General features: G+C 34.5%; 1 protein-coding gene and 1 long non-coding RNA gene across 6 annotated transcripts in view; one reads left to right on the forward strand and one right to left on the reverse strand.

Annotated features, from left to right (window-relative positions):
* Positions 1–24872, reverse strand: part of LOC119081714 — a 72737-nt gene that overhangs the window by 36464 nt on the left and 11401 nt on the right. For 3 of the 5 annotated variants that reach the window (XM_037190831.1, XM_037190830.1, XM_037190829.1), the window contains exons 1-4: positions 19668–23275; positions 7027–7175; positions 5038–5317; positions 4655–4786 (exon numbers count right to left, since the gene is read on the reverse strand). In XM_037190831.1, the coding sequence (XP_037046726.1) occupies positions 4655–4786; positions 5038–5317; positions 7027–7175; positions 19668–21956 (2850 nt within the window). In that variant the 5' untranslated portion in view covers positions 21957–23275. Of the gene's footprint in view, positions 1–4654; positions 4787–5037; positions 5318–7026; positions 7176–19667; positions 23276–24872 lie in introns of those variants that run through there. The other 2 variants (XM_037190833.1, XM_037190832.1) reach the window with 1 other exon arrangement.
* On the forward strand, positions 8055–17218 carry LOC119081858. Its single transcript, XR_005088538.1, has 3 exons — positions 8055–8065; positions 9896–9899; positions 17146–17218. It is a non-coding gene; the product is annotated as an uncharacterized LOC119081858 (long non-coding RNA).

Raw genomic sequence — 24872 nt, forward strand, 5'->3', positions numbered from 1 at the left:
ATTCGACGATTGAAATTAGGATAGACCACGTTAATGAGCCCCAAAAGACTGTGAAAAAGCTGGTGGATTACGATCCGGAGATTTTAAGGCAGAAATTGTGTGAGTTTGAATGGGAGGTAAGCGACAATTTAACTTTAAATGAAGAAACTAACACTTTGAGCGACAGGATTCGAACGGCCATTCACACCTTTGTGAAAGATGTTAAAGTAAAAATTCGCAGATCGCAACAAATGGTTCGACAATGAGCTGAATAAAATGCGGTTGATGAAGGAACGCCATTACACGTTGGCAGCGCTGGACCCGTCGTATCAAAATTGGAAGAAATATCGATTGGTGAGAAACAAGTACCAATCTGCTATTCGAGAGAAAAGACGACTCTACATCGAAAGCAAATTACACAAAGCGAAGGGCGATTCAAAGGACACATGGAAAATTTTGAAATCGCTGCTCAACGGAAAAGACAACACAGAGATCAGTGAGATAACCATCAATGGCAAGAACATCAACGATAGTGTAGTTGACATTAACAGAAGCATTGACATCACCGGCACTACCGAGACCCCACTACAGCGATATTCGAATTCAGCCCAGTTGACATTCAGTGCCTGAAAGTATGCCTCATGGAGATGAAGAACAAACGGGACACTGATTTCATTAGTCCAGGTATATTGATTGATGCATGGCCAATTATTGCCACAACCGTGGGCCGAATTGTTAACCTATCGTTGAAAGACACAATGCCTCATGATTTGAAAACTGCTACTGTGGCTCCTGTTCCCAAAGTGAATCGACCAAAGAAACCGGAAGACTATCGCCCAATCAAAATTCTTCTCACATTAGAAAAACTGATCGAGACGGTGGTAAAGAATCAAATAATCGCTTACATTGAGGAAAACGATCTGCTGTCTAGATTGCAATCTGGCTACCGTGAGTGTCACTCATGTGGAACGGCGTTAAATTTAGTACTCAATAAATGGAGTGATATTCGGGAAAGTGGCAATGACATTTTGGCTATTTTCTTGGACCTTAAACGTGCATTCGAAACTATTGACAGGAATAGATTGCTTACTAAATTGGTTGCGTTTGGTTTTTCACCCACAGTAATCAAATGGTTTGAAAGTTACCTGAAGGACCGTAGTCAACAAACCACAGTAAACGGAAAAAAATTCAAAATGACCTCGGATTGCCACAAGGATCTGTTCTGGGAGCCATTTTGTTCATTTTATACATTAACGATGTGCCGTCACAGCTGCCTTCATTAACTTGTTCGCCGATGACACTCTAATCTATCTCCATGGTAAGAATTTGGATGCGATGCGTGATCAAATGAACAGTGAATTGCGGAGAATAAGCCAATGGTTACGACTGAATAAACTAAAGCTCAACGTCAGCAAGACAAAGATGATGTTGATAAGAGGATCATCGATGTGCACTGCAATGAACTCAATCTTGAAGGATGGTTAAGTGATCGAAATGGTTCAAGAATTCAAATATCTGGGAGTGATGATAGACAACAGGCTAACATTCAAGGCTAACGTCGATTATGTATGCAAAAAAGTTTCAAAAAAGGTGGGAGTGTGTACTGTACCTATGTGACGAAACATCATTCATTCGGATGCAAAGGCTACAAAACCGTGCTATGCGATCTATCCTTATGTGGAAAAAACTGACACCAGTACGTGTGATGCTAGAGTCACTTCACTTGTTGAATGTGAGGCAGTGAGTGCATGCAACTACCTTGAAATTCATCCACAAGCTGAAGTTTGGTGTCCTACCCAGTTATCTGAGCGAGATGGTGACATTGAATTGCGATGTTCATAACTTTCCAACGAGGTCGAAAAACAACTTTTGGTTCACGTGCAAGAGAAGCGCGAAAGCGCGTAATTCAGTATTCCATAAAGGCCTCATCGAATTCAACTCATTGCCGAGTGAAGCGAAGAACGAGAGGAGTGAAGGAGTTTTTAATAGGAAATTGAGGAGTTATTTGAAGGACGTCAGCATAAATTTGTGATTTTTAAGTGGAGACGAGAGTTGATTAGAAATTGACTAGGAAGTGTGACTTTTGCGAGGGGTGACGCACTTCCATTTAATCCATTTAATCCATTAAATCCATTTAATCCATTTAATCCAAAAAAAATTTTTTAGTTTTACCGAAATAATTAGGCTACCGACCTGAAAAATTTGTAAAGTAATTGCGAAAAATAGATTTGCACGATCCCCAGCTCGTTTAAGTACTCGTGAGGTATAGGAAAAAAAATTTTGTGAAAAATGGTATTAAATTTATTTAATCCATTTAATCCATTTAATCCATTTAATCCACTTTACACCAAAAACTCATAAAAGTGGATTTTTTCGCTTTTTAACATTGTAGTATGAGTTGTAGTACGTGGTTCGATCAAAATCAACAATTTTTAAGACTTTTACAGTATTTGGTAAAATGAACTTTTTTCCTATTTAATCCATTTAATCCAATTTTTATTCCATTTAATCCATTAAATCCATTAAATCCATTTAATCCATTTAATCCATTTAATCCATTTAATACCATTTAATCCATTTAATCCATTTAATCTAGAAGTGAGTTACCCCTCGGACTTTTGCTGTAGTCCTTTTTTCTGTGATTTTATGTAAATTGTATTTATAATAGCAAATTAGCTAAATAAATGATTATCTTATCTTATCAATTAAGTTTGTATTTATTATACTATTTTACCCGTCAACCTGTTACCCGTAAACTGTCAAAATCGTGGTGACTCTATAATAGAAGACTAGCCACAGCTTATTCTTGTCGTCGTTGTCAATAGCAAATTTTATTAATCCATATTTTTGTGAGTTGTATTATAATTGAATATAATCTCCAACTAAAACACAATTGGTAACCGTCTTGAAGTTGTAGACAGTAACAAAGAATACGTATATACAAACGCCAACAAAAACTTTTACTATAGTCATCGCCAGTATATTAAGATATCAAAATTATGTCAGCTAAAGCTTCAGATGTATTACAATTAAATTTGTTCAACTTTAATTCAAAATTAAATTAGCATTGTAGCTAGCATTAACCCTTACGATATGAAAATACGATGGAAAATAAATTGAATTAATTAGTCATTATGGAGAATATTTTACGTAAACGCAAACACGTATAGTTGTAAGATCACAATCAAAATTTATACGATAGTCGATAATGATACTTGTCTATTTTAAAGAATTCTCATTCAATTACATGATTTTCAAAATATATACAACAAACCAACAGTGAACGTCATTATGGACTGTTTCCAGAAATGGATACTCTATTTCTTTTTGATAGTCCCAGGGGCACAATTGCCAAAAATTAAATTTATTGCAAAGCATAATATATACCATAAGACACCAAGGCACATCCACAACCATCGAACGGGATATTTATTGCGCTTTCCCTCTCTGCCCCAAAAAATAAATAAATAATAAATAAACTAACAAAATTCTGACGAAGAAGGAAAATTAATCGTTTTTAATGTTAGTCTATAGGATTTGCAAAAGTTATGGCGGGAGTCAGCAGGAAGTCAGTCTAAATGTAAATGAATGCGGTTATCTTATATTCGCACTTGTCCAAATTTCTTAAATATTTTTGATGATATAAATATGTAACAACTATAATCTGAACCAACCATGGTTCAACAAAGATAAATTGGCTATGGATTCAACACCGACAATGTTGTTCAAACACAGGCACAAGAGAAAATCTTATGAATGTCTTTTCCTACTTGGTAAGAAAGAAAGTAAGGAAAGAAATACGTTCGAATTTATAATGCTGCCTCGTTATATTTTGTCAATGTTTTCTGTGACATGACGTATATATATTGCTTTTTCCACTGTAAAATGCTAAAACCTTGGTCTTGTCGATTGAATTAGGTTAGGCTATATAATACACGAAAATAGCTGAACATCCATCTCAACCCGGGAGTCGTCGTCTATGTAGTCAATAAAATAAATTTATCACAAACGACGCCCCGGAGCTTAAAGATGTCGACTAATGCAATAAAAAGTAGTTTCGCAAAAAAAAATAATTGATAGAAAATATGTTATCTTCAGCAATGCTGACTCAAAACATTGAATTTTCACAATATCATTAAAGAAAGCGATCTGCTCCGACACGTACCGAACGAACGGAATAATGTTATCAGTAAAAAAGAAAAGAAAATCGAGACAAAAAAATTGTACTTGCAAAAAAAGTTATTCTAAACTGCAATAAAGATAATGTAACTTTCTCCGTAAAATCAAGTAATAAAGATTCTATTTTAATTTTGTAATTGAGATGATAAGGTTGGTTTCTATCCGTCTATTCGTCTCTTATTTTCTTCCCTAAAGCTCTGGGGAAATATGAAACATTTTATTCGATTGCAAGCATTTGAAGCATTGGTGTGAGATGTAAGTACTTAATCATTATTTATTACCTCCGAGTACGTGAGGCTTTGTTGTTGGTAGGTTTGTACAAATTGTAAACGTATATATATCAAACGTAATAAATATTTTCTTTTTTCGATTTTATTTTGATCCAAAAAAGTCTGATTTATATCGAGAGAAAAAAAATCAATCGCAAGGAAATTTCGTTCCTTTTTTATTGTTCATTGAAAATTAGTATCACGAAAAACACCATAAACCGACTTACCGATTCAATAGCTTTTTCCAATCGATAGATTTCTTCCTGAAGTAAATGAAGTGTTCCTGTTTTGCCTCGATGACGTGCAAATGCTGCAGCACATGCACTGTGAATGCTATTTACCCAGTTTTCCAGCTCAACCTAAAGAATAAAATGGAAAAAAATTCGAATTGAAAATAATGTATCCGGAGGTAAAGAAAAGCGGAATAACGTCTCTCTGTAGTGCATGTATAATGCACGCGTTCGGGTTAAAGTTTCATGTAAACGTCTGATGTAAATATACGAACGAAACGAAAAATGAATTTCTAGTCAATTTTGTCTGTTTTCTTTGTTGTTCTTTTTCGTTTTATTCATAGTGTTGTACACTATATAATGTCTAAAGCGTAACCTACCTGACACGGTGCTTGAAATAGATATGCATCTCCGAATGCTGTGCTCAAGCAAAATATGTAATCACGTTTCGGATGTTCCGGTATAGATTGCATAATTGCGCCATCGACGATAATTAAATGTTTTGGGGCAGATTCCACCTGTCTGCCTTCGCGTGAATCACATGGATAAAATAGAAGTGTTGTTCCTTTTAGGCATACCCAATAGCCCTTCCAGCCTCGTTTGCGTGCTAGCTCTATTTGATGCTTTTTACGCAGTAGCCATTTTTTAACGGACAAAAATCTGTAAAAGAGGGAGTTCGAGAGTTCTAAATAAAGTTTCAATTTTCAAACAGGTAGAGAACCGAAATATTGTGAATTATTTAATTAATACGCAGACCCAAAACTTTGAAATGAGATATCATTGATGCCTTATCTAACTGATACGTAACATAAATGAACATCACTTCTATGTATATGTAGACAAAAATGTTGTCATGACATCACTTTGTGTATGCGTTCAAAACATTTAAAATGATTAAAAACGAAAAATCCGATTGAAGGATAATTAGATTTCGAAAAATGGAAAATTCCCATTTCTAAAGCAGATTTGCATTTCAATAAATCATCGAGTTATGAAACCAAAAATGAAAATATTAGCCTCGTCATGCTGCACCGCATAATTATTATTTTTTGCGTGTTGCTGACGTTGTGGAGGTGACTTGCTGGGATAGGTTTTCTGATGGCATAGAAATCCATTCATAGTTCGACACATTTATACAGCTACCCATTGCAGCCCCCAACCCAGCCCTCGTGCCCATTCACAAACAATTTTGTTGAATTAAGCATAATGAATTTCGGAATTGATTTGTCGAGAACCGCGAGAATTGTTAAGGATACTGGAAACGTTTGTACCGAACAAAGGTCCCATTATTTCAATTCATTATTTATACTTGAAGTATTTTTTCATCATTATGCAACAATGTTTTGATTTGATTTTTATTTTTAGCATTTTACGTTCGGCATTTTAGCCTATGGATCATAAATATGCACACCAAAATGTGTGTGTTTTTTGTGTGCACCAATATACTATACGTTTTATTGAAATGAAAATGTTTTGCATATGACGAGTATCGCCATTAAAATGCAAATACATTTCAAAGTATCCATTTTATCTAGTTACAAGCGATGTTGTATGTGTGCATTGGAATCAAACTTAATTATTTTTTTTTTCATTTCCATTTTTCCGTGTAATGCTAATGAGATCCTTAAACGGATAAAAATGAATGTAGTGGAAACAAGTACGCTAATGTATGATTTATGTGGGTGTTTTTCATCTCTGGAACTGAATATCATTCACGCTATTGTACAATTATGATGACTGGCCATTTTATGATAATCCAGGATCAGATCCTATAAGCTTGTATTTTTGAGTGAGCTTTTGGTGACGTTGAACGGAAATATTTTACCGAGCAAAAGAGAAAATATTATTAGACACAGAGAAATATACATTTTAAGCACATTATTCGTCAGAGATAAGAACTCCGGAAGGCTAAACATTTCAAAGTCCATAGAAAGTTTTTATTCTATGAAAAGTAAATATAGAAAAAAATTGTAAAAAAAAGAACGAAACACGCTTTCGAAAAGTAAATATTTTCCTTTGAAATTGCTCAAAGCTTGTCCAACTTTATATTGGGTTTATATACATGAAGTGTGCATTCTTCTAAGAAACTATAAAAGATTTTTTAAATTATACAGCAAAGTTATACATCGGAAATAACTTAACTTTCCAGAACTTCGTATTAATCGAAAATAAAATTTCCTCGTTTAATACCGTTATGGCATTATAATGGTCAGCAAAGTGAATGGAACATCGTCCCTTTTGAATATATATCGCAATGAATCGTCATTTCAAAAATACCTTAATGCTTGGATTTAATCGACGTCCCATTGAATTTCCCACATTGCAACGAAAAATTCGAATTTAATTTGAAGTTGTTTTTTATGGCTTACCCAGCTTTTCTTACAGCACCAGTACAATTGAAAGAAGCAGCTGCCGTTCCTGTAGTCTTTGCTTTATATGGTGACGCCATGGTGACACTTTCTCCATCTTCTTCATCAGACACAGCAGTAGTTAGGCTCATGCGATCATCGTCGGATATCTGCAAATGTACAATGAAATATGACATTAACGAATAGTAATTAGTGTTAGTAGTAGAACAAATTTGATTTCGAAACAAATTATGCGTAAGAAGTTCACTCTTCGTGAAGAAATTAACTTTACCGAGAAAAGTTTGAAGTCATGCCCGATAAATACGTTTCATGTTTTTTCTGTGCAGTATAAGAAAGTTCAACTAAAATCGATATCTCTGCCAGATTTTCCGTTACGGAAGAAATTATGAATAAGATCTTAACCCAATATATCCTTTTTATAACTTTGTTAATGCCTCATTTACCTTCAGTACATATCTATGTTGGATCAATAACACAGAGCATATACAGAGAAAAGTTCTTATTTATACTTTTACTGAAACATTATACGAAACGAATGCAATACAATTTTCAATATTATTTTATCCCATTGCAGAACGTAGATACATTTCTAAGAAAACAAGGAAAAAATTGATATTCGATTCATTTTTGCCGATTTTAAAACAAAGAATTATGCAGTCATGTGCACCATTATTTTCAGTAATAAAAATGAAATTTTGTTTCTTTAAAAGAAAACATTCTGTGTTTTTTCAAGAATAGAACCAAGAAAAAGTTTCTTTTTTTTCCGCTAAAAGAATGAAAGAAAAAAAAATAACAAAGAATAAAGAATAAATGAATTACATGTTATGCTTCATCTTCATGGAAATCTTGTTTGATGTAGGGATGCGGAAAAACAATATTAAATGATAAGATGACAATCCTTTCAAAAGCCTGTCGTAAGTGAAGTGACACTTTTGTAAAGCATTCGCTTTTGAAAGCTTACACCTTTGTCTGAAGTGAACATTTTTTTTACCGACTATAAAACACATGTAAAATAGCGAAAAGGCAGAAAACTTTAAGTGTATGCATAAACATGTTGAGTCTTATCTTTTTCTGATCAGCATAATATCAATTTGAAGGACATAAAATGTTTCTTTGGTACGGTAGTCAATGTTTTCCGTGATCGTTTATCGGAAACGACTCAATATATTTCATGCATTTGATTTCACTGTCTATGATATTATACAGTGTTTTATGTAATAGTTTGGTCGGAAAAGAAGGTAATGACTTCAATATCCCATTGTGTTGGTTTCGCTTTGCAACATGTTCCCATTTCCCAGCACATTCATAATGGGGTTCGGACCTCCTAAATGGAAAATGAGAATCACATACATGTTTAGCATAACATAATGTTTGCATGCAGCATCAAGCAGACGAGTATTTCTTTGTAATTTATAATTAGGATGTCACGATGTAGAGATATGCAAACATTAAGTGAAGTTTAAATTGGAAAACATATTAATTGGTTAATCAGACTTTCATGTGTTGGGACAACAACATAGGACGTCAATGCATTACCGTCTATTCGACGGGGAAATTTAGACTTGTTGTTTCATTTGTTGTTCAGCTGGTCTATTCATACAAACAAAAGTACCTATACGTTTTCATAGAGGTGAAATAGTTACACCGCTCGTGGTAATGGTAGAACCGTAGAAGGATGTATGAACTTTGTTGTTATGAGTGGACCAGCTGAATAACAACGATCAGTCACGATAACTGCTTTCGACACTAAATGTGCGAAGGAATATTGCAATTTTTGGAAGAACAGTTCCTCATAACCGTTGATATAGAAAACGTAAGACATCTTCTGAAAGCACCAAAAAAAAAAAATTTATGAGTTTCCGGTCACTGCAGCACTCTTCTCACTCCGCTCAAAATTTATACAGACTTTCGATGCAAGGTGAAAACCAGGCATCCACCCATTATACCTTTGTAGAGATTTCCAACGAGTACGTTTTTTTTCGAGAAATTTTGTTAGAAAAATAATTACATTTTGCATAGCCCTTTATACAAAAAAATATGCATGCGTCAATGCACTAGTGCACATTTATGCTGAACTTTCTATTGTCATCAACTAAGAACTTTTATAATTAAATTTTTTATATTGACGAAAAAAACTCTCATTCAGTCGTCACAATCAAGAGCGTATCTATTAATAAAACTTTATATTGAAACATAGACCAAAAATAGGATTATAATCGAGATTTCACAGAAAAAAGAAGAAAAATGTGCGACAGATTTGGATTAAATTTTTTTTTTTCGATTCAGTTTCCGTACTTTAACTCGTCAAAGCCACATGAGGATATTTTCATGCCATAAAAGTAATTTTCCTTTAGATGTGAAAGTCACTCCATTTTTTCCCGATGAAGGTAACTACAATATTCTTGTACGAATCATAACAAAAAAAAAAAGGAAAACAAAAAAATCTGTGACGCTGAATTAAAAATTCAACCCCTTTATCTTTTAGGAAAATCATATCATGGCTCAAAAAATTTTCAACGTTCATCTACATGCTCATAAAAATAATGGATTTCAAGTACTTTGTATAATATAATATGAATGGGGTTGAAATACGAGAGCGTTCCATTTTGAAAGCCTTGGTGGATGAATAAAAAACGTACCTTACTCTACATAAAAGCCTGTTCGGTGTGGTTGTTCAGTAAAATAAGTGATGATATAAAATGTGTTTTGTGTAAAAATGTGTGTTATGTGTACCAATGTATACGTATAGTATACGTTCAAGTACTAAGGTTTTTCTGTTTTTAGATTTTTATTCTCATGACTGAAGAACTGACGGTCGACTTATACGTTTCGTTTCATTTTATTAAAGCCTCCTGTGCTTAGTGCTTAGCAAAGTTTTATATTCTCAAGCTATAACGGATGAAACTTCATTTCCTGCGTATAATGACATCGTATTACCTGACTTGTTTTATTCTAGCTGTTTTCCCAAGAAATTTAAACTTTGGTGTTAGACTAAGCCACTTTTTCACTGAAGCTTTTAAATTTTCATTCTATCGGCTGCGCGATATTTATCGTGATTTTGAGTTATCGTTTGAAGGCTTAGTAATTCCCTTGACTGAAAGTCATGGGTCTTACGGATGATAAACACTCTAAAATGTTTGTCACACAATGTTCACTACTATGATTGAAAATACATGAATGTATGACCAAAAACCTTAAATACAGAAAATGTTTGTCACACTTTGTTCATTCCTTGATAACACGATAACTCGATTAATGGATTTCCAAAAACTTTTTTTTGTTCGACGGGGAATTACATTCCTGAGGTTAAGTTCGAAGATGGGTTATAAAGGACGGGTGATCTCTGAGGTATTCTTAAAAGAATTTTTGTCTTGTCGCTTGATAACACGATAACTTGAGTAATTTTCAATGGATTTCCAAAAACTTTTTTTGTTCGACGGGGAATTATATTCCTGAGGTTAAGTTCGAAGATGGGTTATAACGGACGAGTGATCTCTGAGATATTCCCAAAAAAAAATTTGTCTTGTCGCTTGATAACACGATAACTTAATTAATCCTCAACGGATTTCCAAAAAAACAAACAGATTGTATGTCTAAATAATATTCTCCTTATCATACTCAGTAATTTTCGACTTTCCAAGAAAATTTTCTTTGATAAGTACTGAAATAACTCGGGTTAAGTTCGTTAATGGAAAATACTGAAGTAATAATCTGTTATTTATTCCGAAAAGACTTTTATGTGTCATTTATTGTTGTCTATGCTAGAAAAAAAATCAACGAGTGTGCCAGAGCGAAGCGAGGGCCGTAATCACACGAGTTTCATACTTCATTCATGATCAATGAGGCCGAGTTTCAGTAGATTTAATTGCTAAAAAAATTCTCATAATTTAGAAAATTTAAACGAACGTGAGCTTTACAGCCAGAGCAAAGCGAGGCCTTCCATATTTTTTTTTTAATCGACTAGGACTGAAATTCATGAGGCTTTGGTTAGTAAATGGAAAGTATTGGAGTAACAATCTAGACTTTATTTCGAAAAGATTTTTTTTTTAGTGATTTCGTGGTAGTTGTTTGTATACAAAAAATTGAACAAGTGTGGACTTTGCCAGAGCGAAGCGAGGGCCGTAATCCACACGAGTTTCATTTTTGTTCAATACATAATCAAGAAATCTTTTCACCACCGTTTATAGCAGACAATGGGACTTTCTGAAAAAAAAAAAATTGGAATATAATAAAGTGAATGCGCGATTTATAAGAAAATAAGAAGCGCGCAGATTCTCGTGAATTTAAGATTTCGTAACTTGAGAGTTGTCATCTTAAGAGTTACCAATCGTACAGACATTCGCATTAAGGTGACAACTGGAATTCTTAAATTCACGAGAATCGGCGCCCAGAGTGCAGATTGTCTTATTTTCGTAACTTTAAAGAATTCGTAACTTGACAGTTCATGTAGGATTTTATACACGTAACCGTCAAGTTACGAATATTTATTCAGTCAGTCAAGGGACCTGACCCATCCATAAGGTGGGGCCTAGTAGTTTCTTTGTTGCAAAAAATCACAAACTGCATTATGACAGAGTACAATAATGGTATTAAGGAATCGGAAAATTGCAAGCAACTGATCCAACTACATACTGACCTAGTCTCAGAATACCTTAATACCAACCCCAAATCAAAACTATTTTTATCATTGTATAACTTAACATTTTGAGCCAACTAAATATCCCAGCATTGTATCTAAATTCTGCTAATACAACAATAGACCGATAAATGAAAACTTTTGCCTTGCCACATTTGACAAAATATTTTTAATTAAAATACTTCACACAATTAAAAGCGATGTCTTACTAAAAGCAAAAGGTGAAATCATGAAGCACGAAATGGGTACAATTAGAGGTGTGCACCGCCGATTTTACGCCGGCGCGCCGCCGATTTTTTGCTAAATTTTCGGCGCGCCGCCGCCGAAAAATAATAGCTCACGCCGCCGCCGCCGCCGATTGTATTTTCGTCGCGCCGAAATTTTATACGTTTAGTGCTTTCAGAAATTTTAATGGGCGACAATAAATATAAACTTAAATTGAAAAATCTATACAAAAGTGTGTGCCTGAGTACATGTACAAGGTTTTAGCAAATGTTTATCGCTCTTAATTTATAAGTCAGGTTTCTATATGCTGCTATGTTTCTATATGCGTAGAAAGGAGTTTTTTGTTAAAAAATTTTTGTTGAAACTTTGGGTTTTTCTTCTTACTTGCACTGTACGACGGTGATTTTGTTTCTGATGCTACGATAGGGTTATCTTCGAAGTAGCTTTCTATAACGTATCCTATTTCTATCAGTAGATGGCAAGTGTTTTATGCATATTTTTAAATACTTCTTCTTCTTCTTTTTCAGCCTGTTTCTATCCACTGCTATCCATTGCCATTTGCTGCCAGTTTGTACCTGCAATATTCTTAATTCCGTTTGTCCATCTCTCTGGTGGTCTACCTATAGCTCGTCTTTTATATGGTCGCCATATAAATACTAGTCCAAAGAAAAAGTTTGCTGCTGTCTTGGGAAGGGTATCGATGGATACTACTGAGGATGGTCAGATCACGCTGGCCCGAGACCGCCATCGATACCCGAGGTCGAAACAGCATTTGTCTTTTCTGTATCCTCACTTAACGTGAACTCTTGGGTACGTTACTCTATTTTCTGTGCATATAAGAGGAAGAAGAAGGAGAACAAAATTCAGTGAATCAGTCAAAACTACTGTAATTGTAAAGTGGCAAACTTAAGACCTTATGTGGAATTTGGGTGGAAAATGGCGCAAATCACGTGTTTTAGGAATTTATAAAGTGGAAAATCTTTCCGGTTTCAAGTTTTTTCGTCAAAAAGACGAGACACGGGTATCTTTATTTTCAATTTTTAGCTGCTTTATTTAAAAAATTTGGGAAAAAAAATCATTTTGGCGTAGTCTATGCACTTATTACTTATAAATTTAAGTTTATCTAAATCTCTTATTTGCGAAAACCTTCTACTACGATCTCACTCCTTCATCGAAGATGGACTAAAGGCAACGGGAACGGTTATTGCATAAATCGAAAGATAATAGTAGTGAGTTTGCGTAAATGACATAAATTATAAGTTGGAAATAAGAAGCCTGCAGAACATCTGGTATGAAGATGTGACTTAAAATTTCCAAATTATAATTTGACTTATAGCTTACATGTCATTTACGCAAACTCAGTAATCATTCTTGGATTCATTAAATTAGATGTTTTCAAAATAATAGGTGATTGTACATTGTACACAATATAAAAGGTGAGATACGCCTCAGTTGATTCCCCTTGTATAAGTGGTTGATACTTCAGATTACAAGATAGTAAGATTTCAGTGTTCGGAAAAATGATTGCGCACGCTTTTTCAAATGTTTTTGCATTATTTTCGAAAGTTTAGATTTTTTGTAAATTTATCGGCGCGCCGATCGGCGCACCGCCGCCGACTATAAATTTCTTCCGGCGCGCCGCCGCCGATCCCTTACCAGTCGGCGCACCGCCGCCGACTATTTTAAGATCGGCGCACACCTCTAGGTACAATGAATTCCACAGCAATAACGGGGAAAACATTTTCGTGCTTTTTGACGTGTTCTTTTTTTTTTTGCTCGTTTGATCATCGATTTTGTGTAAAAATGGATTCCGACAAAAAATGTCATCCTTCAATAAAACAGAGCTATGAATTGGTGATTGAAAAGTTACAGGTAGGTGGGGTTGATAGTGATTGTTCCTAACGTAAAAGGTAAAAAAGAAAATTATTTACGAAAAGTGGGTGTCGGTTTCTGTGTTCATTCTCAAAAACCTATCAAATTACGTAAGACATTTAATTTTCTTCACAATTCAAACTATATGAATACATGAATGACGAGGCAACTATTATAAATCTGCACGATTGCACAATTAACCGTCATAAATTTCCAATTACCGTAACGATATAGTAAATGATAGAAGTTTTTCTAACGTTGATGTTGTATGGATCTCCATATAATTTAAGTACATTGACCTGCCTTCATAAGGCTCGTTAACTATAGGTATTTATAGGTGGGTGAATTACGTTGCGTTAGAATCTATATATTAATGGAAGGTGAACAGTGTTGTGTACTAGTGGAATATAATGACATGATATCTGTAGCAGACAGCCTCTGGCTGTAGATGCAGAGCTTCTCCACACTTAATTAATGAATGACTCGCATTAATAATTTTGAAACATAAAATAGAACAACCGGAAACCTTTAAAATACTGTTCAACACTGCAGTTGTTAGCGGTAAGTTTAGGTCATATAAGCTCAAATTTCTGTAACAAAATTGTTTATCAAAGTTGGGTATCAAACTTGAGTTCACATGGAAAATGGATAAAACTGACCACCCTTCGGTAAGATAATTTTTTATTGTGAGATTAATTCTCTGCGAAGAGCTTAATAGTTGTTTAACTACACCATCCCTAAGCAAATCATTTATTCATCGTCAAAAGTTCAACATGCATCACACAGACTTAATGTTACATTACCATGAAAACATCAATTTATCTTTTTTTTTACACATATTTCCTTCCTCACTTAATATCAATATATTTATAGTATATCAGCTAAGGAAGATTGATGAAACTAATATATGTTGAGAAGAAGTTATCTGTTATTCAAAGTAACGTTTAATATTTATTTGCTGTTGGTCTGAATATTCAACTGAAAGCTTCATGTCAGAATAAATTTGTGAAAATGATTTGTAAAAAAGTGAATTCATAAAAACATGAGGGTTGTAAACATTACAATATGCCAGTTGTAATATTAAGTTGACAAAATTACATCATCACAAAACCGTAAATAAAGAAACACATTCGTTGCGTAAGTACATTTATTAGTTATTAAATTAAACAGCACCAATGCGAATGTATACGAAGTATATTTTTAATGTATATGTTATCTCTAAACATGATTTTCTCTAATTAACAGAGTAACTATGTGTATTACTTTAAATATGAGTCGCACAAAGTGCATTGAAGCAGTGTTATATTAGGACTCATTAAGCGCACGTAAACGTGAAAGCTATAATTTATTGTGTAGCACACAATTTGTAAATTTTCCCGGAAATGTTTATTTCGTACACCTACCGTGTTAGGTGTTAGCATTCACACATTTCATTTTTACCTTTTTTTTACAATTTCCGGGAAAGCTTTTATACTAAAGTTAAAAATGATTTACGAAAGAAACCAATTAACAACGAAATGTTTTACGCTACAAGCAGGGAAACATTTTTGAAAAAAAAAAATGGAAAAATAACTCGAATCTTTAACTACTATTTTGCGGAGGACGAGCTTTCTTTTAGCATTTTTCAGCGAAACACATTATAAAAAATTGGCAAAATAGAGCGAATTTCTAACTACAGAGGATAAGCTTTCGTCTCATGTATATTTCAGTAGTGTTAAAGCAAAGAAACATGTTAAAATGTATGCGTAATGATACTTCGTCTTGTTCACCTTATTTTCGTCATTTTTGAATGTAAATTTGTAACTCAAGCTGTTGTACTTATTGTTTTGCATAAAAGCTAAATATAGAGTACCTTGCTAAGAGAAATCTTCATACAAAATTCAGGTAACCAAAGTGATTGTGTTCAACTAAATTTTTCTGTTCACAAATTTTCAACCTGATTTTTAGTGGTGTCTGAGTTATTTTGTAGTATGGATAGAACCACAATTTTTCGTCCAAGACCTACTATTAAAACAACACAAACCAAATCTGACTGCTGTAAGCAAGGTAATACAAACATTTCGGAATGGAATTTAATTAATTTGTTCATTCGTTCGAAATAAAACTAAAACACCACTAAATCCAGATAGAAATTGCAGCGTCATATTTGTGTACAGTATCATCGTGGAGCAAATAAACTTGTACGTCGAAGTGTATTCCGAAACCCATTTCACTCAAAAAGTCAACTTTTTGCTTCGCAAACAGTTATTCGTTTTACTAATGCAATAACGAAGCTTTGAAGCTACATATTCAGCATAACAAATAATGCTTTGTTAGTTTGAAATGCACAATAAGTAAATACCAAAGATGGTATCATACTGATCCATTAATTGATTGAAAAATCGGGTTTTATATCGAATTTGTACAAAGGGAAAGTTACACAAAACCAGTGTGTTCCATACACAAAAATACGTTTTTAAGAAAGCTCGCCCAGAGTTGAGTCTTTTTTATGAATCTTTAATGCAATTACTATTATTGAATTTTACATGATTGCAATGTATCCATAATTACGCTACTCAACATCGTTCATTACAATAAAAATGAACTTATACAATCAGTGCGTTGTATCTATTCAAGTGCACTTCAGACCTGCGCCTTTATTTAAAGCGTGTGAGTAGAAGAGTCAGCTATTTTATAATTTGAATCCACTTCAATTCACTACTCTACTAAATATTCAATAAAACTAATCACATCTCTATATACTTCAAAGTGATAAACGTAACCGTAAAACACCATAAATATTGTGTAAATTTGATCGTTAACATAATATTCATTGAACGCAGGTCAACTTGAAAAAACAGTCGTGAGAAAACATTTATAAAATAATCATCGACTCATCGTCTATGAAATTAATGTTAAACGTTTTCACGTATATATTGCTTCCTTCCAAAAACACATTGTTCAATCATTCGGAAAAGTTGTTGAACTGCGAAAGGGTTACAACATGCACCATATTTTTCATCGTTGATTTTTTTTTATTGAAAGTCAATATTAATTCGTTAGTAAATAGAGGGTGTCAATGGGAGTGTTATATATGGTCTTGCAAAGAATAATAGATGAAAACAAAAATCGATTTATCGCATAGCTCAGTCATGGAACTTAAACAATTTAGAAGAAAGATTTAACTTGAAAAGGGAAACAAAAAGAATCTTGAAGATTTTGGTTAATATTTCACTTAAAAAAGCTCATGAATACATTGGAAGAGCTACTCGCTAAAATCTATCTAAAGCCATAGCAAAATTGCGAAAGTCAGAAAAATCGAACTGAACGGTTACATTAAAAAAGAAAATCTGTGGATTATGCCAGCTCTTTAACCTGATTATCGTAAACACTGCCGGCTAAACCAGAGCGAAGCGAGAACCGCAATTCACTTGAGTTGGGATTTCCTATTACTCCCCGAGGTGAACACATAATTTCTATCCGCTATTGGCGTGAAGAATAGTTTTTATCCACGAACACATCAATTTGATACATCACTTTCCAAACCAAAACGAAGTGACAGTTGAAAAGAGAGAAAAGTCTTGTTCATCCCATAAAATAGAAAAAAGATGAGAAAATAGAAACGGTAGAGACTGTCTCTACAAAACGTCATCTTCTCCCTACATTTGTTGGAGCAAATGAGGTTATTCACGCCGCACGAATAAAAAAGCCTTTCACAACGCAGGCGAGAAAATAGTTTTTACGTGAGAGTGTATTGGTTAGCTATGATATGAATCGGTCGGTAGGGAAAGTGAACGGTCGAGAAGGAAAGTAACGGTTGGGAAGGAATGCACCAACACACTCTCACTATTACAGAAAAATATCTTTCAAAATACCACAATACACACTCGATGTGTGTATTGGGGTATGATGAAATATACTATTTTTATCCCCTCCGCTGAAACTTTGGAAGTCTTTGTCACGAAAACATTGTGTTGTTGGAAATAGCATTTTCTCGGGTGACACCATCGAAATACAATTTCCAACTTTTATTCCCTTGTCGAACAAATAACTATTTCCTATGTACGTTGATTAACCTTATCTTCTTCACTCAAAAGCCCATTAAGAAAACTTTCTTTAGATGACAAGGGGAGAAAATAGACATTTTCTATACAGAACTGTCACCTTTTTTTAAATGATGTAATCAATTGATGCTTCGGTTATGTGGAGAAAGACGGTTAATTACACCTAACACATATAACAACCTTCGGGTTCAGTTTTGGAAGAAAGTAGGAAATCCGGTAAACAAATAACTATTAAAGAAAAAGGCGAGGACTGCTGCTATTGTAACACAAGCAAGGCCATAAAATATGGACTATTACATAAAACTTTGTTTATAGTCAACGCTTCCTGTAAAAGTGTCATAAAAAAACCAGTTTCGATATACCCTAACTGGTTCGCCAATTATTATAACATTAAGGAAATGACATTGTACGTTTGAGCATAGTATTTCAGAGGAATTCATTTTGGTAGTAACAAGGAAAATAATTCCAAAATTTTAATCAGAAATTTTATGAAATGAAACAGTTCGTTTGTCGTTATAATAAAATGAACTATGAGCTGATATTTACATCGAATAATTATTTGTAGCAGTCAAAAAATAGCTTTGAAATAGAAGATAGATTGACATATCTGAGCTTCAAAGGTTCACTTTGTCATGTAAGCACTTCCAACTAAGCAAATGAATTCGAATGCACATACATAAAATCGAGTCTCGTTTTTCAAATTCAATCTTCAGACTAAGTTTATTTGTTACATAACTGAGGTTATCACAAAATATCTGCATGTGATGTGAATTCAGCTTTGTTTGTCTGTGTGTTTCATACATTAGTTTTCAATAGGTGTGATCAAGTATCCAAATACATTTTATGTTGAATCAATGTGCTGCCTGTGCTGCAGAACAGAACAACCGTAATACAAAATCTACAAACACGACGATACAAATGGTTGAGATAGCTCCATACTCCATTTATATTCATTTTTGTTTTGATTTGATTTTTCAAAGAGTTTTCCGATTGCAGAAAATTTAATTCAAAGTTTAAGTTGAACAACTTTCCATCGAAAACTTATTCTTAACAACTTTCGTAAAGTACCGCACTTTTCCATCATCACACATTGTTGTGTACGACTTTCCAGCATTAGTAACGCGCGAATTTCGTGTAAAAGAAGCTGTTATTGAAAATTATTGAGAATTAACTTAATTGAAAGTTTCTTCGCTAAATCAGTCCCATTTAAGGAGTTATACGTAGATAGTGTATATAGCTAAGATTCGGAATATTTAATGAACTTTAGAAAATAAAAATTGTTTTATGATATTCGTTGAATTAGATTGGAATTGATTCATTTATTGGACGGACAGTTTACGATGTTTTCTTCATAATAATTAATGTATGGATTGCAAAATGAAGAATGAAACGACCGAATATTCATTGCTCGGATTGTATTCATAACATTTTTATGACGAAAACATTTCAATTTCACAAACACAAGACTTTTTAATTAAATTTAAACTAATTGAGCTTGAGTATTTTCCAAACAGATTTCAATGAATTTCTTATGAGAAATGAGGAATAAAATATTTGAGTTTATCGAAATGGATGAAATGTTTTTGTTATTTATTCAAAAGAAATGTTTTGCTCGTATTTATGTACAACTTAAAATGGATTTGAAGAAACTTTCTCACAAATACGTATTATCAAGTAAAACGAAGAAACTATCATAAGCACCGAAACAGTCAAGGACTGACCTATCCAAACAATCCGATTTCGTTTTCTTTTACATTAAGATGGTGTGCTATAGAGTGCTCGTCCCAGAAAGCACTTCACATAAACTCAAATATATGCACAGTAAAAATGTAAATTTAATGGAACCAAATGCAATGATTACTAACCTTTTTCAGGAACCTCTCATTACATTCTTTAGCTGTACCTCTCCAATGTCGATGTCTATATCTTGAGTTTCCCAATTTTAACGTGCCCCTCAATTGAGCAGCTTCTGTAACAACTCTTCGAATTGTTTGCAATCGCAGGCGATTGCATCGATGAATCGGTCGCATCATCAATGCCCCGCGTTCTGGCTCCGATTCGGCACCCAAATAAAGCATATCTTCATCCTCGTCCAACAATGAACTTAATATGCCATCAACAAAATTATATAACATCTGAATATTCGCTTTCAGAGGAGCTGATCCGGACGGAATTTTTTGTTCCAATGGTTCAATGAATTTTCGATTTTGACAAACTTCACGCAGTAGATTTTCACCGAAATGAACGGTTTTATTGCGGCGACGTCGTGAACTTAACGATGCTGCCGATGCTGACTTTATCAGTTTTCCGTTAGTCAAATGTTTATGCGATTTTGATTTGGATGATAATCGTGGCAACGAACCCCGAGAATTATTTCTAGACAAACTGGATGATCGATGCGAATAAACACATCGTGGCAGTGAGTTGTGCTTGATAATGTTCGGTTGGTAGTTAACTGGTTTGCATAGGCATTTCGAGTCCATGCATCGAGGAAGAGAATTGCAACGATATTTGTAGCATACATCAGTGCATCGAGACTCTTGACAAATCGGTTGTTCTGAGCAGATATTGGTTCTTTCGAAAGATCTGGATGTATTGCAGCATTCATACGCACAACAGTTGGCGTCAGTGCAAATGGGAAGGAGGGGGCACATTGGATCTGTACATCGTGGCAGCGATGAACTTTTGGATGTGCGTTCAGCCGAAGACGATTTACGTTGTTTATGTTTAACATTGACTGTCGACATATCTGTAACAGTAGCGGAACGTTGTGTTTGTCGATGCCTTGGTCGGTGCTCTTCTTTGACTAGAACATTTTCGGGATGTTCACCATTTGTTGTTAGGGTTTTGTAAATGTATTGATACTTCTCCTTTGGTGGCTTTACGCTTTTAGGCTTACTGCTGACTTTATCTAATTTTGTTATAATTTTCTCAGCCGTTGAGGACACTACCTCACTGGCTGAATGTCTAAGTTGTCGGTCTGGCCTTAATCTCTCTACAGGTTGTTCACGCAAGTCTTTTGATATGTCTAAACAACTGTTTTGAGATTGCAAAGACTTTTCGTGATATTGCAAGCTATGATTCCAATCTGATGGGTCATCCTTCACATTTCCGTTGTGACCTAACGAATGTCTTTTACGGGGAAGTGGTACAGGAGGAGCATCGACGACTTGCGTTGGCCGGCACGTAGGTTCATCCTTCGAAAGTGAAGGCAATTTCTTCGGAATGTTCTGTGATCTTAACCAATCAAAAATATCATTTTTGAACGTCGATAGCTCAGTTGGTCCAGAACTTTGACGCTTCAATGGTCGTTTGAGAAATTCGGCTAATTCGTCCTTTAACGATTTTGCTAACAGTTCTTCCTTTTTATCGGATAACTCCTTTACATTGCCTTTACTTCCTGATTGCTGAGCTTTTGTTTCGACTGCAGAATTACGTTTATGCGGCAATTTCAGCAACCATTCTGATATATCCGTTTGATGTAATCCTAGATCGCTCGGACCAGACGAATGTCTCTGATGCAAGACTGAGTTTCTATTTTCGCTAAACTCGTCGTGATGACTGGATGATGCTGCTCCAGCAGATCGTGATGAAAGTCTTTGATGTTGCGTTCGATCAAAGTGTTCGCTAGATGTCTCGCCATTCGGCTGAGACAGTTGTTTTTGAATTGGCTGTTGAAAATGCTGTTTCACGGATCTTTGAATTGTTTGTTGACTTAGATCAGATGCTGTCGATTTTTGACGAGATGATACACGTGGTGGAGGTTGAGGCTTTTCATTTGATACATTTGATATATTAAGACCTGCATGAGTATTAAGTAATTCAATCAAATCTGATGTTCGTATTGGCAACTGCGGCTGAGAATGCTGTTTCGGCAAACTCTTTTTGCGAGCCGCATTCACATCAATAGACGGTTTATTAGCTTTCGCGACAACAAAATCCTTCTCAGTAGTTATTGGTACTTTGCGCGTGATTTCGAGATTTTGACCATTGATTTGATGATAAGTCGTCTCGAGCCGATAGCCTTTCTCGGCCTTGAGGGGTTTTGGGGCATCGCTTGGCTGAAGTAGCTGGTCTAATGAGCCATGCTTTGTGAGAGCAGATTCCAATGAGGATTGTTTTAAAGCCTGTATCTGACACTGTGGATTACACATGCATACAGGCTTATTTCTGGTTACCCCATCTCGTACAATTGCACCTCCGATGCCGAAGCCACTGTTGTTAAGTGTGGCATCTTTAGAAGTCGTTGTTGAAACGTGTAAACGACCCGATGGAGTGACGGTGGCAATTTTCACTATCACACAACAGCAGTGCAATAGAAGCGCTTTTTTCTCGGTGGTATTGTCAGAGGACTCTGATGGTGACGTTGCCAGAATGAGCCAGCAATGAACGTTGTGCGTGTGATTAAGTTAAATGCTGTTCGATTTCTTTTCAATGGTCGGATGTGATCGGTGTCGGCAAATTTACGGTTACACATGCCAGTTTCATTTGAGTTAACGATACGAATGTGACGATAAGAAATGTACAAAACGTCTGTTTCAAGAGAGCGGAAATAAACGAACACGGATTAGAAACGTTGTCTTCCAATCTATAAAACAAATCAAATTGCTTTTGGTTGGGCCTCGCAAATACACAGTGTTACGGAAAGCGGTTTTTCTTTTTCTTTTTTTTTTCTCTCTGTTCACGTGTTAGAGATTTATTTAAAATTTATTTTCTTTTTCTTTTTGTATTCGCTAAATAATATACATAAAAGGCATTTATCACTGTTCATTACACTTTCGACACTGTACACATACTTTGCAAGCCGCTTTTTCATATACCAAAAATCACATTAATATGTTTAAGAATAAAAAAATATAACTAGGCTCAGCTCACACGTATAATCTTTTCACAACAATATGAACCATTCCACATACATAATACAACGAACACGACGCGACGAAAATTTTGATTAATTTTATTTTCAACGTCCCTTTATTTATTTGTTGAATTTATTTAAGAATTGCTAAATCGTTTAACCAACTAAGCTCGGCGACACGTCCTTCGACTTATCGTACATGTATCTCCTTGTATATTTTTAATCAGAAAATGTTAGTTCTCCGAAAATTGGTCGACTTTGTTATTCACAGCAGTATGTTTCCGCTAATGACAAATTATGACTACACACAAAAAGTAGAAGTTTTTCTGTCTTTTCTCCTTCGAAATGAAAATATTTTTCGCATTCGTTTTTACACCAATCCTAAAAACAAATCATACGAGACAAATTGCGCCTGTTTTACTTGTTATGCCAATTTCATAAATTGGAAAAAAGTTAAATGCTGGAGAAAAATTATTCTGTTTTTGTATTATTAACCGAAAAAAAAATTCTTTTCCACTTTTTCTAAATTTAGGATTTAGTACACGGGCCACACGAAGCACGGAAAATTCACGATACTACCGAATGACTATCTCGATTGAACTAAATGTAGGATTTGTATTTTCGACGCCCATATACGTTAGTAGTATCAAGGCCTTTTCTCACGATTCGTTTACGAGAGAGCAGAAAAATCCTTTCTTTCGAATACGAGGTCGAACGAAGCATCCATTTAAATGAAAATTCGTGAATTTGTATATGTATATGTATATGTGAGTTTTCCATTTTCATGTTATTGACATGGCATCTGTGTTGTGGGAAAAAAGAAGATATTTTCCATTTTTGTTTGCTACCTTTATTAATAAAATGTTTGTTTTGTTATGCTGTAAATTACATTCTTTGTTCGTTGACTGTTAAACAACACTGACGAAACAGGGGCATTGTCAAGGAATAATAACTTTCAACTGAATAACAAACGGAAACAATGATTTACATAATGTAAACGAAGGATGGAATAATATACAGTTTTGCTTGCAGAATTAAATTTTATCAAATTTCAAGCATGAGTCGCCTAAAAACAAGAACAACCATCAACTAAAAAGCAATTTTCAACTGCAATCGTGAGAGCAAAATTTAACGCTTCTCCTTCTCAAGATATACCCAGTAAGGGAAAATCTCTCTCTCTTTTTCTCTCTGTATCTCTTCTCTCTATTTATCAAAACAGTATTCCAACTCCAACCTTTCGTAATACAAAAGGTATTCTCACAAATAAATGTGAAGGGGATACAAAGAAAAGTAGTGACGTCAGTCGTGTATATGAGAAAAAAAAAGATTGTAGTGTAAAAGGCGCCTGACAGACCACACTACGGTATCATGTGTGGTGGTAACGTACACTGCAACTCCATGATCGATCGAAAAAATTAGGTCTCTTCTCTGTTGCTAGGTTACATTTGCTCTATGGGAGGAGTTGGGTGGTATGTAACCATTTATATCTTTCGTGTGTATATATACATATTTGGAACAAAGTTGGAAGCTTCATTGTATGAGGTTCGGTGGTGTAGTCTTGTGTATCGATAAGTCTTAACATAACTTAACTCGTGCTTTTCTACCGACAACTTGCGACAATTTAATCATTATAGGAAAAGGTACAATATATTACCAGAAAATAAAAACGAATCATCTTCATGTGGATATATAAAAACGAATCGTACGGCATTTTTTTATCATTTTCCCTTTTCAGGCTTTCTTCTTCATTTTTTTTTGTCGTTAAACGAATTGAATTGAAAAATGTGCGGTAACATGTAATAGCGCAGGCATTCATAAACAGAATGATGTTAATTCAAAAGAAATGAACGTTGTTCTGTAAACAGGAATGTCTTCTTCTTAAATTAAATTTTCTGAACTGATCTATGTTTATGATAGAAATCAGTCTATGAGAAGTTCCTCCACTCCCATATTGCAAAAGACAGATTAGGATTGTGTGAAGCAGTTCACCAGAGAAGGCTTTTATGTTAATACAGTGGCGATTTTCCATTTGTGCTAAATTTCGAATTTATATGGGAAGTAGTCAACCGAATAATCAACACGGAAAATAGCGAAACAAAAATATTGCACAAAAAATAATTATTCCATTTTTCTCGGCACAATCTGAGCACATCAAATGAAAAAATGATGAATAGAAAAGTTCATTTTATTTCCGACGGAACTTGCTACCGGA

This window comes from Bradysia coprophila, unplaced genomic scaffold, assembly GCF_014529535.1.
Source record: "Bradysia coprophila strain Holo2 unplaced genomic scaffold, BU_Bcop_v1 contig_358, whole genome shotgun sequence".
NCBI classification, from domain to species: Eukaryota; Metazoa; Arthropoda; class Insecta; order Diptera; family Sciaridae; genus Bradysia; species Bradysia coprophila.